At 44.4% G+C, this 18277-nt stretch overlaps 1 protein-coding gene across 2 annotated transcripts in view; it reads right to left on the reverse strand.

Annotated features, from left to right (window-relative positions):
- Nucleotides 1-18277, reverse strand: part of ERBB4 (erb-b2 receptor tyrosine kinase 4) — a 455036-nt gene that overhangs the window by 110751 nt on the left and 326008 nt on the right. For both annotated transcript variants that reach the window (XM_018911785.3, XM_050987615.1), the window contains exon 4: nucleotides 8124-8258. In XM_018911785.3, the coding sequence (XP_018767330.2) occupies nucleotides 8124-8258 (135 nt within the window). The remainder of the gene's footprint in view (nucleotides 1-8123; nucleotides 8259-18277) is intronic.

An 18277-nucleotide genomic window follows, 5' to 3' on the forward strand; every position in this document is an offset into this window, starting at 1 on the left:
ATTGAGAAGGGCTTTCCTTTGACTCCAGACTGACTTTATTACTTCAGAAACAGTAAAACCACAAAGGATTAAGTTACTGAAGAGACAAGAAAAATGAAGTGCTCCTCTCAGCTCTAAGCTCAGTGTCAGAGAGAGAAGAAACCCTTCTTCTTCCCCATCAGCTAAGCCAGCTGCCTCGAGCAGAGCCCTCTCAGTAGAAGGAAAGCAGAAATAAGAGAAGAAATGTCTCACTTTGCACCAAGCTCCCATTTACAGATGGTTTCTATCTGGTTGTAAATCATCCTTCAGTGTTGGGATACCTGCAACACACTGATACTGAAGTGCAAATAAACACAGACAAAATGAAATGGCTTAGATGGTTACAAGCCATAGCTCTAGGCAGCCTCTTTACTTAGCTAACAATCTAAAATACTTGATTAACTATCAAAACACCTATAAATAATTCATTAGCTTCTGTAGGCTGCTTATAAACTCATCCTTTGCCTAAAAAATTCACTCCTGAAAAAAGGCTAGAGATGCCAGAGAGATGTTTCTAGACATCTAGATACTCAGCCCCAAAGTCCATGAAATTCCAGATTTACTCTGTGGTAAGAGTTCCAGGCTGTTCTTTGCATGGCTTAGGTGAGTCAGAAGGTTTTTATAGGTGTTGTTTCTCCAGGCAGCTAAACTCCTTCGTTCTGTGTATGCAGAGATAACAAAATCAAACTGTAATTCAAACACAGCATTAAGGAGAATTAAAGATATTATTGTTGTGATGGATTGTTCTGCTTTTATCAGGCCATAATGCTTTCCCTGTCCTTGTCTGACTGATCCTATTGTCACATCTCCATTCATTCATTCATTCATTCACACTTCTTTGTTAGGCAAAAACCATTTTGCATTTCCTACCTGCCCTGTGCTAGCCTTCAGATCCCTGCTATTGATTTAAAGTTTAATTACCTAAGAGAGTCTCACACTTCCCAGGATTTCCTTCCCTAATGGCAGGAGAGACACACGTTGCAAGAAAAACTAAAACTTTCTGTACAAGTAGAAAATGAGTGATAGAAATATCTAGTGCTCGCGTTCTCTTCCTCTGTAGAAGCATTATGGGATGCAGAAATCTAAGGGTCAATTCTTCCACTGGTAACAAACTTTATGCTTCCACTCACATTAGATGAATTCACCTAAGGATCTATCACCAGTTTTCCAACGTAGGATTAGTCCCATAAAATTCAGGCATTTCTTTAACAAGCTGTACCTGCATTGGTATTGTTACTTTTATTGGGAGAAACTGACTTTTCTGTCTCCTCTTTGTATTTTTGCTTCTCCACTGAAGTCTCCACAAATATCAATAGGATCCCTTTACAGAGAAAACTCACAGAGGGTTCATAAAGAAGCACCTACACTGTGGAAAAGCACAGCACCTGTTGTGGATCCATCCATCCATCCATCCATCCATCCATCCATCCATCCATCCATCCATCCATCCATCCATCCATCCATCCATCCATCCATCCATCCATCCATCCATCCATCCATCCATCCATCCAAGCCCAACCCTGTGAGAAATGAATTTGTAGAGAATTCTCCAAGTTTGACAGAAGACTCACACAGCATGTATCTGTTTGTAAACCTTGAGATAAGAAATGCTGACTCAGAAATGGCACAGAATACAACAGACATTGCTGTGAGGGAAACAGAACTAGAAATAAGTTTTTAAGGATGGCCTAATCTGACACAACCCCACCTGCCAGGAGGATGCATCCAGCCTGGAGCTCTCTAAGGGTGGAAGCAAACTCCTGCTCACAATCACTTCCAACAGGGAGTTCCAGTTCTGCCAGTCACCAGCTCTATCTCCCCCTCATCTTCCTCAGCAGATAAGAAAAGAGACAAACACAAATGGAGAGGGACTCGGGGACAAGCAGCTGAAAAGAAACTGGTCTGGGAAACGAAAACAATCCAAGAGATAGGCCCTGAAAGACAGGCACGGAAAGAGATACAGCGACAGTGGGAGGGGGAGAGGGAGCAGAGATAAAATTTAGCCAGCACTAAAGAAAACAAAACCTGAATACCAAAGAGGGATGCATTACCTTGAGTAATGTGGGATGGAGACAAGCCTTGTGTGCACAGGGACCGAGTGTCTGTTGAGAACTGCAAAATCACAGAGTGTTGCCAGATCCACCGGTGGCAGACAGTTTTGATTTTAAGGGAGATTGGCCACCAGGGGTAAAGGAATAAATGGAAAGTCAAGAAGAGCATGTCAGCAGCACAGAACAGGCTCGGGCTGCTGGATTCATATCTGCTGCTGACAGCTCTGAGCTGATAGGGAGCTCACTGTAACGTTACTGCAGCTGCTACAGAAAAATGTCTTCAGGCCACAGTAATGACTACAGAAAGGGACCTGAGGGGGGTAATGAAGACACTGGTTATTTTTCTCTGTCTGGAGCAGACAGTGCTGGTAAGGCTGTGTGACTGGATGCATTAATTGGGGGTTTAGTCATCCACACAAAATAAAAACCTTCACATATGACATAGTCTTAAACTTTACACTGATTAAGCAATTAGGAGCTATTAATTATCACTGCTTATAGCTGTTAGCACAGAGCAGTGTAAGTGAATTCCCCCCACTGTGATGGTGAATTAGTTCCAATCAGCATCAAATGCCTTCCTGAACATGCACACGGGGATGCTGAGCAAATGGGGAGACACAGCCAGAAGGCTAAAAGGATAGGTCAAGTCATACCTGCTGCTTGGCAGGCTCATCAAGAACAACAAAGCCTCAGGAATCCTTCCGTTGTAATCATTATTGTTTAAAAAAATCCCCCACAGGTAAGTGCCCCTCCTCCCTGAGCACGGCAGGAGCAGGAGAGCAGCCTGCACACTGGGGACAGAGTGAAACACATTCCCCCAGTGGACCATCCCCAAAGAACACAGATCACAACCCCAGGCCCATGCAAAACCCTGGAGCAGCTCTTCTTTCCTCTGTGGGGAAGGAGAGGGTGCTGTTCGCCCACCTGCAGGAGAACTCTCACCCAGGGTACCAAGTTCACCTCTCACTCTCTGCTTCCTCTGATGAAGGCTCTCTCCTCTCGGGTCAGAGCTGGCAGCCATCCCTCCCCCAGGAGAGCTCTCCTGACACAGGGAGCTCTTCAGCCCAAAGGGAGAGAGCTGGGCACAGCACAGGGCCACCCCTGGGCACAGCACAGGGCCATCCTGCAGGAGGGGACCAAAAGGACGACCCTGAAGCTGCCCTGAGTTTGAGCAGACCTGTGGCCAGAGCCCTGCAGCCACTTCTGAGTTTCTGCCAGAACAGGCAAAACAAACAAAACCCTTTAAAAAACCACAGATGTGACAGCAGCAAAGGCCTGGGGTGGTTTTGAGTTTGATGAAGGCAACAGAGCAGTGTGCTGGGGGAAGCCCAATGGGTGGTGCCAAACTGCACCAGCCAAGCCCATCTGAGGACATGCAGGGTGGGAGGCACACAGCAGCTTCCAGATCCTGCAGACACTCTTCAGCAGCTGATTTCATACTCTTTCTTTCCTTCCACTTTGAAGGCAGGTTGTGAGAGACCAATCCCACCCACTCACTTGCTACAAATCTGGCACTCACCACGCAATCAGACTATTTTAAATATTCTGAGTATTTGGGGGTTGTTTCCCACTTTCCCACTGGTGCTTGTGATAAACAAGCTGCCTGTGATGGAGAGGATGCTTTCTTTCAGCCTGAGAGTCTCTCCCTTGTGCAACACCCTGCTTGAACACCAGTCTGCTCCCAGGCAGGTGCTGTGCAGTAACACAAGGTGCACACACAGGTTGTTTTTAACAGATTTGCCAGGAGTTGCTGTACCCCACACTGTGGAGCCCTACCTCAGTTCTGTACCTGCAGGACCACTGCAGTATTTTACACATCACCTCTGCCACGGGGTGAGTGACCTTCACCCTGCACCTGCTAAAAGAAAGGAGGAGGATACTCAGTGAAACTGCTCAGCACTTGGGCAGGGATGGGCTTGGCTCTGCAGCTGAGTATTTTTTGTTAATATTTTTGCAAAATGTATTTCTCAGTGCCAAGGGATGCTCGTGCCTGAGATTCTTCAGAACCTGTTCATGCTGGTTTTTTCTGTGCCCTGACTTCTGAAAATCCCCATGTCTGTGGCAGTTCCTTTGCTGGGGTCTGGCAGCATAAGGAGTTCTGTCCCTCACAGCATTATTTTTTCTTATTTGTGTTCATGACTTACTTTTTATTCAGTAACTCAGCTGTGAGAGGTGTTGTATTTCCATTAGATGCCACGTCTGCTTGCCTTTCAAATCTCTTTCAAGGGCAGTCACCAATTGACAACTCCCTTCTGAAAATGCTGGCTGAAGGTATTTACTAGAAAGCTAAACTGATTCCCTTTATTTAAAACACACTCTTCTGGGCTGAGGAAAAAAAATTACAGGCAGCTTCAAGCAGTTCAGCTTGCCACTCTAATGCAAATCAAGTTCATTGTGCCACAAGATTTCATGCTTTCCTCCATCTTCAGGTACATCTGCTTGGCAAAAACTATTCTTTAAATCAATTTTTTCTGTTGCTGTATTTGCCTTTCAATTCCAGGTAAAGAAATAAACTATGTCTGGACTAGAGATTCCTTCATGGAAGGAAGAGCAGCCTCCATGTAGCCTCAACAAAAGGCAGATGTGGGACTTTCTGTCTATCTGATACAAATTTTCTTTCCAGCTGAGATGCCCATGAAACCACAACTGCTGCTGAAGTGTGGTGCTTTAAGCCTGTGAAGCCACGTGGAAGGAGCTTTCACAAAAATGTTTGTGGCTTTTTATGGAAAAGAACAGCTTCTCCCCTGGCTTTGCTTTGCCATGGTGATGCTGGTGGCAGGGAACGTGTTCTGTTCCCAGACCACCTCTCTGCTGAGGCCCTGTTTGCTGGTCTCCAAACATACATTTAAAATGTTAATTGAACTCCAAGTAATAACCTCCATGAAAGGCTGTAATTTAACCAACTCTGCAATAACAAATGTCTTCAGGGTGTACTTGCTGCAATGCCATTTTCTCCGTAGGTAGTTTCCAATTTAGATGTACACCAAAAATGATACACTAGCTGTTCTGAAAGGTGGCTTTAAGCATGAATTAGTCACTTCCCTCTGTTCTTTTCACCAGCATACATAAATATATTGCTGTTACTCTGGCCTTCTGCAGAGCAAAATCCTCTTGCTTGGAAAAAACACAAAATTCCTTGCAGGGATAACTGGACCAAATGTGGTTATCTCATCTGGGTCCTGTACTGAGGGCTTGGTTTCCAAATACTCAGGATTTCCAAGTCATTGTCTCCTGTTACTGAAACCTCCACTGGTCTGAAGGAAAGCTTTTATTCTGCTTTTATTTTTGCTGCATTCATCTCCCCTCAATGCTTACTGAGCAATGGCTTTTGTAAGCTGAGGGGAAGGACTCCAACCTTTTCCTGACCCAGGATTTCCTATTTCACCACTGTGGCTTCCCAAGGGCAGCAGGACTGGTCCTAAGCAGAAATCACTTTTGGGTGGCCCAGCTGACAACACTGGGCTGGACATGAACAGCATTTTTATGCAGTTTAGGCACAGCACACCTGAGAACTGGTGCAAGGTCAGGACCTTTGGGAGAGAAGGAGGATCTGACAAACCCAGAATGAAACAGAGTTAAACATGGCCTGACCTGAGCATGAATTTCCAGATGAGTGTAAAAATGAGCCTTTTCTAATATTGCAACTACTGGCACAAAAGCTGAGCTGCTGCTCTGTGAAGAATTACAAGGTCACTGCTGAACATGAAATCAAGGGGGTGTTCACCTGTCAGGCCTCATTCTGGAGCTGCAATAAACACAGGTACACAAATTCACAGCCCTTGCTGGCAGCTCCAAAAAGAGACTCTTAATACCCAAGGGAGGATATAAAGCTGATCACTGATACAAAACTCCATGCAAATATCAACTCAAGAACAAGAATATAATACATGTGTTGAAAAGTTTGCACACATATCCACATGGCTGATTTTCTCTTATAACAATTAAAAAAAAATGTAAGGAGCTTCTGGCCTTAAACCAGTTTGACAGAAAGACATATCTGCTAAACTCAGTTTCTACCAGCTTGTTCCAATTTCTGTAATATTTTAAAGAAGTGTGGTTTAGAAACCCTATTACTCCTTTTGCTAGCAAGTGGCAAACTGGCAGCAGAACATGGCCCAACAAATGCTCAGTTATCTGGGCTGGGGGGGCAGGTTAACCCGAAAAAACAACTCACAGTGTGACAGAAGAAATTAAAAAAGGGGAAAAAAAAATTACAGAGCCAGCACTGACTCCCATCAGAGGGATAAGTGTGTCAAACTGAGCTGAAATGCTTCCAAAGACACCCAGGTAAGGTCACTGACAGCCTGGATTGCCAGGAGCACTGAGGGCTGACTTCATGAGCAGCTACACAGCTGGGAAGTCCATTTTTTGTTCCTTTAATTAAAATGCAAAGCACTGGCTTAATGGTAAACATTTAATTAGATTTGTCTCGATGTTTCAATATTAATAAAACAGATGAAAAATGCATTAAGACCCAGCTAATTGGGGACTCTCCAAAAGTAGCTGTAAATGAGCAATTATAATACAATTGGGGTGTTGCTCCCCAGGACTGACACTTCCTAATATTCCAGACAAAAGCAGAGAAATTATTAAAATATGGCAGACAAAGTGTACAGATGACAAGAAGAGTGAAATCCCAGCAAATTACAGAGAGGAGCAGCCAGGAGCAGAGAGTGAGCCAGGCTGGCAGCTAAGCTGGAGTCACTCACAGGCATTCCCTCACCTCCAAAGGTTTCATCAGCTCTGCCCAGAAGTGATCATCAGCAGTGCTGAGGGTTTCTAAGGTGCAAATCAGAGAGCTGGCTGCATGACAGCTGTGCCAGGGTCCCAGGCAGAAGGCAGAAGTGATGAGGCTCAGCTCTGGAGGAGCAGGGCAGCTTGGCAGGCTCCTGGAGGAAGCTTTACCACAAGTACCTGTGCTCTGCTAGTCAGGGGAGCAGGTGAGATGCACAAAAGCAAAGCAGCTTTCTAGAAAATCTATTACACCACAAAGCACCTGGTGAAAAACAAATTGCTGCTTAGAAATTATGGGGACTCATCAAATGGTCCCTATCCAGAGTCTCAACATTTATTTTTTTTCTCCTGAGTTGTCACCATACAACAGAAGAAATGAAATGTTTCTTGGCTGCAGTGAAATTTAGAGAGGCAATGTGTCATTTCTCCATCCTCAAGGGACACCTTCACTTATGGAAAGCAATCCAGAACGTCCCCAAATCCAGAATGCTCAGAACAATGTGTGCCACCTTTGACATGTGACATAAACTTCTTCCCAGCCTGACTGTGAATTTCAGTGTTGGTACATGCTGAGGGCACTGTTTAAGAGCACAGCATTCATTCTGAAGGCACTTCACTCCATTATGGAATATTTTGCTTAAACACTCTGTATCCCTGTCACCACCACTCACCACAATCCATTATTGCTGCAAGAATCAGAAGAATGATTCACTGAAGGCAAATAATTCTTGGGAAGGGAAATAGAAAAACTCTAAGCACACAGATACTTCAAGTTTGGAATGAAAAGCATTAAAATAAAGGAAATGTAGTAAAAAGCAGAGAATGATTTATTATATTGAGAAGAACACCCTGTACTCTGCAAATTCTCCTCTCTTCAGCAATACACACACAAGACAACACAATAACTATTTCTTTGAGGTTCACTTCTCATCTGAAGTCAGAATATCCATGATATTCACCATAATTACTCCAGCAGCTAATTATGATGCCACAGACAGACCATTGTGGCTCAAGGACCAGCCTGAGCAGCAGGAACAAATGCAAACAAGAATGTCTGTGCTTCCACAGCAATACAGAAGAAAAACAAAATGCAGAAGAAAGCAAGCAGATTAGAGAAATTTCAGAAATTTATGATGCTCACAAATTCCCTCTGTGGACAGTTTTTGAGAACAGACTAAGTGGTGCAGTAAACAAAGTTAGAAAAATGCAGGGAACAACAAAAGGAAAATTTACCAACATAATTCTCTGTAACAGAGGATCAGGGAAAACTTGTGGCCATATTTATCTGGCCTCAAGGCTGAGAAGAAGAGCAGTACTTACATCCTGAGCTGCCATTGGTTGGAACCAGAGTGAAGTTGGAGGCCCAGGGGTTCCTCACGATGTCTTGCCAATGAATGGTGTCAGCAAAGCACAGAAATTTGTTCTGGCCAACATACACCCCTCCATTCAGTATCTCTGTGCAGAAGAACAAGAGAACAGCGTGCTTGTGAGATTTCAGACAGTGATTCAATCTATTGCTCAATGTGTGTCGGAGAGAGAAAATTTAAATTTAAAAAAAATCTCATTTAATAACCTCAAAACTGGAGGACAAGCAGCCCACAGTGTTTGCAAACAGGAGCCCTTTATTCACATGCAGAAGAAACCTGATGAAGACTGACACCCAGTTGTTTACTTTCTGTTCCAGTGTGATCATCAATGGAGCACTTTTGTATTTTTGTGGGTAAAATAACCTTCAGCACTTAAATGGCTGGAAAAACACAAGCAATCAATCACACCATACTGCATTTCATTAATTACAGAAAGGCTTAAAACTTACACTAGAGAACCATGCTGGGATGAGCCCACAGGACATGAAAGGGGCCAGGCAGCACAAGGTCTGGAGAAAATGTGATATTTGAGCCTGTGCCGCTGTAATTCCATCACCCAAAACACCCAAATGCTCCAAGGAACAATCCAAATCCCACCCACTATGCTCAAAAACTCCCTAGGACAAACCTTGCTGGAAGCTTGGGTTAGAGATGGTTTTTAAACAGGTAAAAGTTTGGGGTTTCTTCTTAGGTTGTGGAGGCTCTGTGTGTTTTGTTGGGGTTTTTGTATTTTATTTTCATATTTCCAGCAGTTTGATTAAAAACCCACTCTGTTGGCCTGTCTCTAAAGACTTGATTCACCAAAACTCAACATGAAAATGATCATACAGTTGTTGGCTAGAGCACCAGGCTTTCCTCTGGATCAAAAACTTCCTTTTTACCCTCTAAACCCTTGTTCAAATTCCAAATTGCTCCAGTTAACCTGTCTCTTTTATTTCCAAAGCAGGAGAGAACACCTGTGACTTTGATGGAAGTTACCAGGAGATGTGAGTCAGTGTCAGAGCTCCCAGCCTCAGCAGAGAAATGCTGAAGGTCAGTTCCTAATGACACCCTGGAATGACATCAAGTGGTGCTGCAGAGCCACACAGAGACATGAAGAATAATTCCTATTTTAGGCAGTCTGAGAATCCTCATCTGCCAGGAAAACCTTTCAAGGTTTGCATTCCCACTCCTGTTTTTACCCACACCAGTGTGTTTTATTTTGGTTTTCTGTTTCAGGGTTTACAGGTCACAGCATGTAAATGAAGCAGCCCCAAATTCAAGGAATGAATTAAATAAAGGATCATCTGTAAATCCATCTTCCCACCATATTAATCAGTATTGCTATTTCTTAGAAACCTCTGGTTTAAAAGCTTGGCTTTTCATTGAAAAAAGGGCTTAAAAATGAGAACAATGAAAATAATCTGCTCCAGAAAAACAGTCCAGATCAGAGACACAGCAATGATCTGTCTGTATAATATCCTTATGATCACAGGAAAAAAACCATACAGCATCTGTTAACAATTTTGCTCTGGGGAGAAAGGGGGACCTAAAGAACACCTGAAATCATGATTAGTGATGATTTCTCTGTGTTGTCCCAGCTACACTGGATTACCTAATCCATTATGGCCCAGATTTTGATTAAAAATTGCATTAAAACAGTGAAAAACTGTAAAACCTGCATTTATTGCTTCTTAAACACACACACTGTTGTTGGATGAAGCTCTTTTCTTTTACTTAGAGATGGAGTAACAGAGGTTTATTTAAAAACTTTTATTCTGAGTCTCATGTGAAGGGTGAGATAAAACAGATGTTAGAATTCATGCTATCACAATCAGAAGCCAACTGGTTTCTAATTATTATACATTATCAGCTTTGAAAATTCTCTGCAAGTCCATATCCCACACACAATTCTACACAGCTCCTCTGGCACCTGGCACAATTTCTGGGCATCCCCTCATGACAATTCCTATCCCAGTTTTCCTGCTGGGAACTTTGACCCATTCTTGTACAGCAAGATTTCAATCTAAAAGTAATTCTAATAATTGAATTTGTGAAGAATTTTTTTTCAGCATGAAGGTAACCAGGAGTGTATCAGGGAAGCAACACCTTCCACTGTGATTTATTAAAAGTCACCACAAAAACTGCTTTGCCTTGCCTCCTCACTGAACAGCAAGCACAGTTTCTGCTGCTTTTTTCCCAAAACCAGCATACAGTAGCTCCAATTTCCCTGCCCTGCACCCTTTTCCACCAGTGACAGCATTAAAGTTTCCAGGTTATTGAGGTGCAAACACACCTGAGTAATATCCAAGGTGTGTTCTTGGGGATATGAAGTGACACTGAGTTCAAAGTTTAGTTCAACCTTTAGAGCATTTGTGTTTGACTCTTCCTGCTCTCTGGGCTCCAGATTAATTTCCACTCCACCTTCCCAATCCAGCCTGCCATCCTCCTTTTCTTTACACCAGGAGTGTGGAAATGAGCACAGATGTATTGGCTTCAACTCAAAATGCATTTTGCACTTCTTTGCCCTCTCTTAGCAAGAACAATGCCTGGGTAGAGCTAATAAACTCTGGTACATGTTAAGCAAATGAAGCACAACTGTAATCAATATACAATAGAGCTGCTGGATAATGAACTCATCATCATCAAGTCATCATCTCATTTTAATTTACAGCCCTGAAAGGGAGAGATAAAGTTAAACAATGAAAAGGAGGAGAAAGGCAGGATCTCTGCCTGTGCAGGCAGCAATGAAAGCCAGACAAAAAGAGGTTTCTTCTCCTGTGCTCAGCTCTTTCCAAGACTGGAGCAGAACAGAAAATGCCAAATCTGAGTGAATTTTGTGAGCAAAGAATCCAGTTCCTGCCAAAGAAGCCCCAAAGCAGACTGCTCCCAGTGAAACATTTTTTAATACCATTTGGGGGGGAGTGGTTTTGTCTTCTAAAACATTTTTTTGTGACACTGGGAAACTGCTAGTGCAAGTATGACCCTGCTGGCAGACAAGTGCCACCCTTGGGCTTCCACCCTGCTCAGGGACCAACCAAGGTGCAAAAGGGCATTTCTAAGCACAAGACCCACTGGGAAAAGAGTTCCCAGAGCTGCCAGGCAGCTTTGGACATCTCTCTGGAAGGTGTGACACTTCCAAGCACCATTCTCTCCTGGTTTGGCAGCAAAGGAGCAGCACCAAGGGCTTTTGCCACTTGATTCTGAATGACAAATCTTATCCTCTTCCTTATCAGAACTACTCTACTGGCTTAAAAGCAGTATAATTCTGCAACCAAATTCAAACAAAAATAAATCAGCATGTGTTCTTGCCACTAAATTCTGTCATTATTTTGCTTATTACTCTCAAATGATTGTGGGGAACTTAGATCTGCATATTATTAAAATTCTCTTAAATGGTTATTTACTCAGGAAGATAAATCAGAAATGTATTATCTGCTGTTATAGCTGCTGCTTTCTAGGAAATGTTTCAGTGGAACATTCCCACAGACTTTGGTAACCCACCACACAATGCTAACAGGAGAGATGGAAATGTCCAGGTCTCTGGCAGCCAAGAAACACGAGCACCTCACCCTGTGAGTGCCAGGAGCACAGACAGGCACACCCCACACAGCTCACACTTAGTCTGCCCAGCTCACAAAGGGACTCAGAGGCACTGAAATCCCATTATCAGCCACCAGAAGCACACAATCACTGCAAAGGGACACTGCCTCTGCAAGACCAGAGAGGGAAACCACTTTTCTTCTTCCATCTGTTAAAAGGGCATTTTATTGAGCTGATTTTTTTGGTGTACAGTGTAATCCCCCATGGTTTGCTATCCAATTTCTAATGTGGGTTAAATTGGCAAAGCAGGCTCTCATTCTGTAATGCAACCTGGAGTGAAAGTTACTCGTGTATGTTTATAGACAGTGGGGGCTGTAAACATCTATGTAGCTGTAGAATCCGTTTCTAAAATGGTTATAAAAATTGCTATTCCAGGTTGCAAATTAAAAGCTCTTCTCTGGTGCTACAAAAGCAGCAGGCACCAGGAACTGGAAGATGGCATGGTGAGAGGGAAAAGAACTAGCTCTGAAGTGGGCAGGCAAAGGGGAGGGAGTTAATTAGGAAAAACCAGGGTAAGTCCACTCTAACCACTTCAAAAGCAAACCAGAATAGATCTTACACCTTTCAAGCTGGCTCTGAAGGAAGCAGCTGGCTTTTTTCCAGCTATATCCTGCATTGTGTATTTTATAACACACGCCGGTGACACTGAATTGCCAAGGTCAGCCTCAGTGGGGCTGAAGCACCTTTGCAGGTTGGTAATGCTGCATCTTTTCCAGAGCCACCCCAGTGATGGGATCTCCTCCTGTTTCACCCCAGATGCTGAATGCATCATCTGGAAACAGCTTAGGCCTGGAAATTTCATGCCAAACCAAGTCTTTGGAGCCCTCAGCACAGTTCACTGCTGATGACCCACTGGGAAAGCACTTCAGGTCCATCATTAATAAGCTCTGTCTTAAAGGGTAATGAGAGCTGGGTGCTTCAGGAGACAATAGCTCATCCATCATCAATCAAGATCTGAAGTTTTTATACAGATGATTTAAGAAGAGTTGGACTGTGCAGAATTGAAATGTCACATTTGTATTGGGAGATGGGGGTGTTTGGTAATGAAAATGAGAGTTTTAACCTTCTCCATTTCAGCTCAATGACCACACTCAAAAGCTCATGGATGTGGAATCTATATCCCAAGCAGAAGCCCCAGACAGCCTTCGATCTCAATTATACAATTTCAAGTACAGTTTATTTGGGTCATTAGCTGGAAGTCAGCTTCAAGGCTTGATGGTAACAGCAAGATATTCTTTATTTCTATCAAAAGCAATCAGTGTTATCTGCAGCCTGTGGGTTTGTACTTCCAACTGCTCAATAACTAAGAACACTGGCTTGTAGAACCTGAGCACAATATTTATTTCTGATTATTGTAGAACCTGAGTATAAATCTTCTAATCCTAGCCCCCTGTTTTGCTGCTTAAATAAAAATGGATTGTTTGATTACCTTTCACTGAGTTGGATGGGGCACCCTCCTCACCTGAGGTGTGTGAAGACAGGCTCACAGGGCTCTTACAACTATTTAGCTGCTTCATTAGAGGACAGCAGGCTCTGGGCCACTCTTTCATAGCCAGCTCCTCAAAGGGAATATCTATTTCATGAACAGGTTCAGCCAGACAAGACATTTGTACTTGGATTATTCCTGTCTGTGCATGCCTCCAATTCTTCCTTCTCACAACCTTATTAAAATAACACACCAAACCATTGACCTGCTGTCCTGGCTTGGCCTGGTTAACTCTGCAGAAGGAAAAAACACTGCAAAACATCCAACCCTTTGGGATGAGCATCCCAGAGTTACAGGCTGTGCTCCATGATCACATTGTTCTCTGGGAAGGGCCTGTATGTGTGTGCAGGTCTGTGTCAGGCTGCTGGACACCATCTCACCTGGTGGGCACAAGATGTGTCAACATGGCCCACAAAGTGATCCCAAATACTGCAGAAGAGAGGAGCAACAGCTCAATCCAACGAGGAACCCAAAACCCAAAACCAAATTAGAAATAAATGTTATGCTCAGGCTCTGCAAACCCATCCAAAAGGGAAGAAAACACTTGGGTGTGCACTCAGTTTAAGATGTGCTTCTCATCAGAAACAATTCCTGTTCTGAACACAAAACCTCTACACAAAACCAAATTAGACATAAATATTATGCTCAGGCTCTACAAACCCATCCAAAAGGGAAGAAAACACCTGGGTGTGCACTCAGTTTAAGATGTGCTTCTCATCAGAAACAATCCTGTTCTGAAGTGTAATTTTTGCTGGAGTCACTGATCTTAGAGCTTTCTCCCTTTACTTCAGTGACCACAGCAGCTCCTGCCTGCTTGGATCTGGATTCCCTGAAGTGCCCAGGTTCACATCTAAATCCTTCCCTTCCCCTCTGCTCCGGAGGAGGGTCTCTGCTCTGTAGTAGTTACTCTGCTTTGAGCAGGGAGCTTCAACTCAAGGTTACTTTTGTTACCCACACTTTGCCATCAGCATTCCCTGTGGCTGATGTTAAATAAGCAGCCAGACACTGATCAGCCCCAGCTCTGCCATTTCCTTTGCAGATGGTGACTGCAGGAGCAGCACTGCCTGTTTACAGCTTCACCCACCTCATTCTTTTCCCATCATGAGCTTTTCAAAAGCTGTTTGACCCTGTTGACTTTGCAGGAGGAGCTTTCCTGTAATATACTGGCTCTGTTACAGGGATATTAATTTTCAGGATGAGATGCTAATTGCCTCACTTTGTCCAGTCAAATTCTGAACCTGGTGTTAGAAGCCAAGTGCCTTGAGTTGCTGTTTACTCAATATAATTCACGGGCTTGACAGGTAGATGAACAGATTTCAACCTTACAACTGGAACGAGCCAAGGGGCTTCCTGTGGGTCACCCCAAGGCAGGGAAAGAGGCAGAGCAAGCCTGGAGAAGTGATGGTTGGGAAGGGGGGACCTCTGATTGCAGCCTGCTTCCACCTAAAGGAAGACTAGAGGGGCATTCAGACTCTTCTCAGAGGTGCCCAAGGACAAGAGGCAGCAGGCACCAGCTGCACCACAGGCAACACTGATTAGAACTGAGAAAATATTGTTCCCAGTTAGAGTGTGGTTAAACACAAGAGCAGACTGATCAGAGAACTGGTGCTATCTCCATTTCTAGAGATTCTAATAAACAATGAGCAACCTGATTCGTGTCTGAAGTTACCTTGCTCTTAGCAGAAGATTGGACCAGATGACCTCCAGATATTCCTTCCAACCCAAGTTATTTTGTCCTTCTGCAGTTATTAATCATCTGCTACCACAATACTCACAACACTCCAGTAGCAATGCATTCTCTCCATTTTTATGGAAGAATACTCATTTTAAACTTTTACCTACTGGTAAGAATTTAGTGACACAAACCACCCACCTGGAAGCTGATATATTTAAAAGCACATCATGTGCATGTATATGAAATACAGAACCTGTGTCACTGCCACTGTCCCCCACTGCAAAGGGGACATGTGGGCTGAGATAAATGACACAACTGCCGCCCTTCAATCTTCTGATTTTTGGTTAGCAGAAAGAAAATTGCATTCATTTAAGTCACTGGAGAGAATCAGTGCTGAGTTTCAAATTACTGTCCAGGAAGAGAGTGACACACAGCTGGCTCACCCCAGAGGACACTCTGGTGCTCAGTGAGAACAGCAACATGCCAACAGCCAGGAATGAGCTCTCCTCTCATTGACAGCAGCCATGGCTTCATCCTCAGGCATCCCCCCCTCCCTGATGGGGACACCTGAGTCCCAGTTACAGGAACCCTCCTGAGGAGGTGAGCTGGCTCTGCAGGGCACTGCTGTGTGCCTCTAAGGACACACCACTCCTGGGCAGTGCTTGCCTTCCAGCTGTTCCAAAAAAACCACACCTCTGAGGGTGGAATTCAGCCAGGAAAACATCATTAAAACCTTCCCAATCCAAAGCAAATCTTTCCTCTGCCCAGCTCACAAATGGAGCAGAAGAGGCAGCAATGTGTTCTACACTGGGTGCACCAACAGGGCAGAGTCTGCTCGGTGTCCCAGCAGGCTGCAGAAATCCTGGAGGCTCTGACAGATACCCCAGCAGTGGGATTGATTTCTGCTGTCAGGTTTTCTGTAACAGTGAGCATCCCACAGGATGTACTCTGGTGTAATGACCCAAAGCAGCTGGATCAGCGCTTGCCCTGCCTGTGTCTTTCACAACACAACCCTTGTTTTCTGCATCAGGCACCCCCCAAATTTGTCCAGGGAAGGCTGAACAGACCTCAGTGTCACTTTGTGTGCCCTCTTGAAATACCCTACAGCACCACACATCACCTGACACACAACCAAACCACCTCTCCTGTCTCACCACAGTTGTTTCACGTTCATTTTTCCTCAATTTCTCCAGAGTTTTGGCTGTGATTGGAATGTTTCTCCAGGTAAGTGGCCCTACAACAACGTGAGTTGCTGCCAGCAGAGCTTCCTAGTGCCTCCAGGGCATTTCCACCAGCTGCAGATTCCTCCACAAACTCTTCAGACTGCAGATGGATTCTTTAACCACCCTCCTTCCCCTCTGACTGCTCAGAGCTCTGGTGTAAGACACAGGAACCTAAACCTCAAAAGGGACTCACCCCACTCCTTCCTTCCCTGGTGCCAAGGGCAGGCAGACAGCATTCAAGGGAATCTGAAGGAATATGGGGAAGCAGCAGAGAGAGAGTCCTACTGCAGGACAGAACCAGAGGAAACTGATGCTTGGGTTGATGGAATAGATGGGAGGTCCATTGAGCCAAACAGAACCCATAAAGGAACCACCTCTCCACTGACAACTATCCTACATCTCACACCATCTCTGTGGGCCAAATTTGAGAAACAGCACTGACAGAACTTGCTTTTATCTTTTCCCCTGAAGTTTTCACAAAGTTCTCTCCTCACAGGATAATAATCTCATTTCTTCAGCCAGGATGAGGCTGCATTCTTCGACTGAATCACTTTTGTATTGCCAAGACAGACCCAAGCCTCTCCTTGCCAGGACATTTGTATATAATATTTTGATCACATCATGTTTCATGGATGCTGGTGGCAGCTCTCAGCCTGTCCCTTCCATCAGCTGAGATAGGAGAGGCTGCCATGTCCCTTTCCCCTGGGATCTTTATTTCTATGAGAGCAAATGCTGCATGGCAGTTTGTCTGGCATTGCTGCTGCTGCCAGGCCAGCTTTCCACATGCAAGTCAAGGAACAGAAACCTGGGCAGGGCCAGGGGCAGCTGAATGCAGCAGGGCTTCCCTGCAGCACCCCCAAGAGCTTCAGCTCTGCCATGATCTGGTGGTGCATTCTCCCACTCTTTTCTGACAATCCAAGCAGCCTTTCTATCCCAAGCACATCTGGCACTCAGGCCTGCAACTTGGCAAACAGACTGATGGCCTTCTGTCTTGGAGTGCAAGTGCCTCAAGTACATCCTGATTGGCATCAACAGGCAGAAATTCCTTCTCTCTTTGAAAATAAAAATTGTTAAGATCTGAATGTAGTGGTACTTTTCTCCATTTTCTGAAAGGCTGTACAAAATTACTGGCTCCATTGAGCCCTTCTCTTTCAAAACTGTCATAATGTGGCTGGGAATAATCCTGGAAGGGTGCCCAGCCCCACGTCCAGCTGCATCCTGAATTTCAGTACAAGGATTTGCATCCAGGCTAGTAATTGGCATGCAGCTGGTTTTATGCCAGCTCCAGCAATTGCATAACCCAACTAATCTTTTCTCTGGGCTCTAAAGAGGAGTCTGTGTCTGCTGAGCTTAAAATTTCTGGATGGGATCTGTTCAAGTATGCTCTCACATTTCTATGCCATGCTGTTAACCTCTCCTGAGATACAGGGCTGACTTCCTTCAAAGAGGAATTTTAATTGAAATTTGTCTGAGCTGGGAGGTGCCTCTGCCTTTCCCTGGCTCTCCTGACATGAAAATCCTCCTCCTGCACAGAGCACTGTGGAGGAACTCCTGGCTCCTGGAGTCTGTAAGACCTTGGATTGCCCTCCCAGTGCTGTGGCTGGGGACAGCCAGATATCCAAAATCAGGACTGTGAAGTGAGGAACATGCACATTAATCACAGCAATCACTAAAGCCTTCTTTGCAAGTTCAGAGGTTGGACAAGGTCTGAGCCTCTACTATCCCAGCTCCTATTTTTCCCCTTTAGCTGCCATAATGGCTAAGGGGTCTCTGTCAGTTCTGCTTCTTGCTTCTGAAGGCCCATTTCAATCAGGTTTCAGATCTGGTGTGTGTCAGGGAGCCTGTCTGTGTAACCTGTGCTAACACAGATAACATGCTCCTGGGAACAGTTCTCCATCCCCAAAACTCACCTGCTTTCTGTGAGGGTCACATTCAACCACACCTTTTTGACCTTATTAAGGTATTTTAAGGGCTTCTTTTACTTCTCCTTATCCTCCTCTGACTCTTTTAGAAATAAACTCACTTTGTACCTTTTAAGTTGAGCCTGTTTTTCCCTTGCAGTTTTTTCCCAGTTCTTATCACAACTCATGAACCTTTTCTTTGTTTTTTTTCCCCACTCCTCTGCCCAGCTGTGGCAGGGG

The sequence above is a fragment of the Serinus canaria genome (genome assembly GCF_022539315.1).
Source record: "Serinus canaria isolate serCan28SL12 chromosome 7 unlocalized genomic scaffold, serCan2020 HiC_scaffold_29, whole genome shotgun sequence".
Classification (NCBI taxonomy): Eukaryota; Metazoa; Chordata; class Aves; order Passeriformes; family Fringillidae; genus Serinus; species Serinus canaria.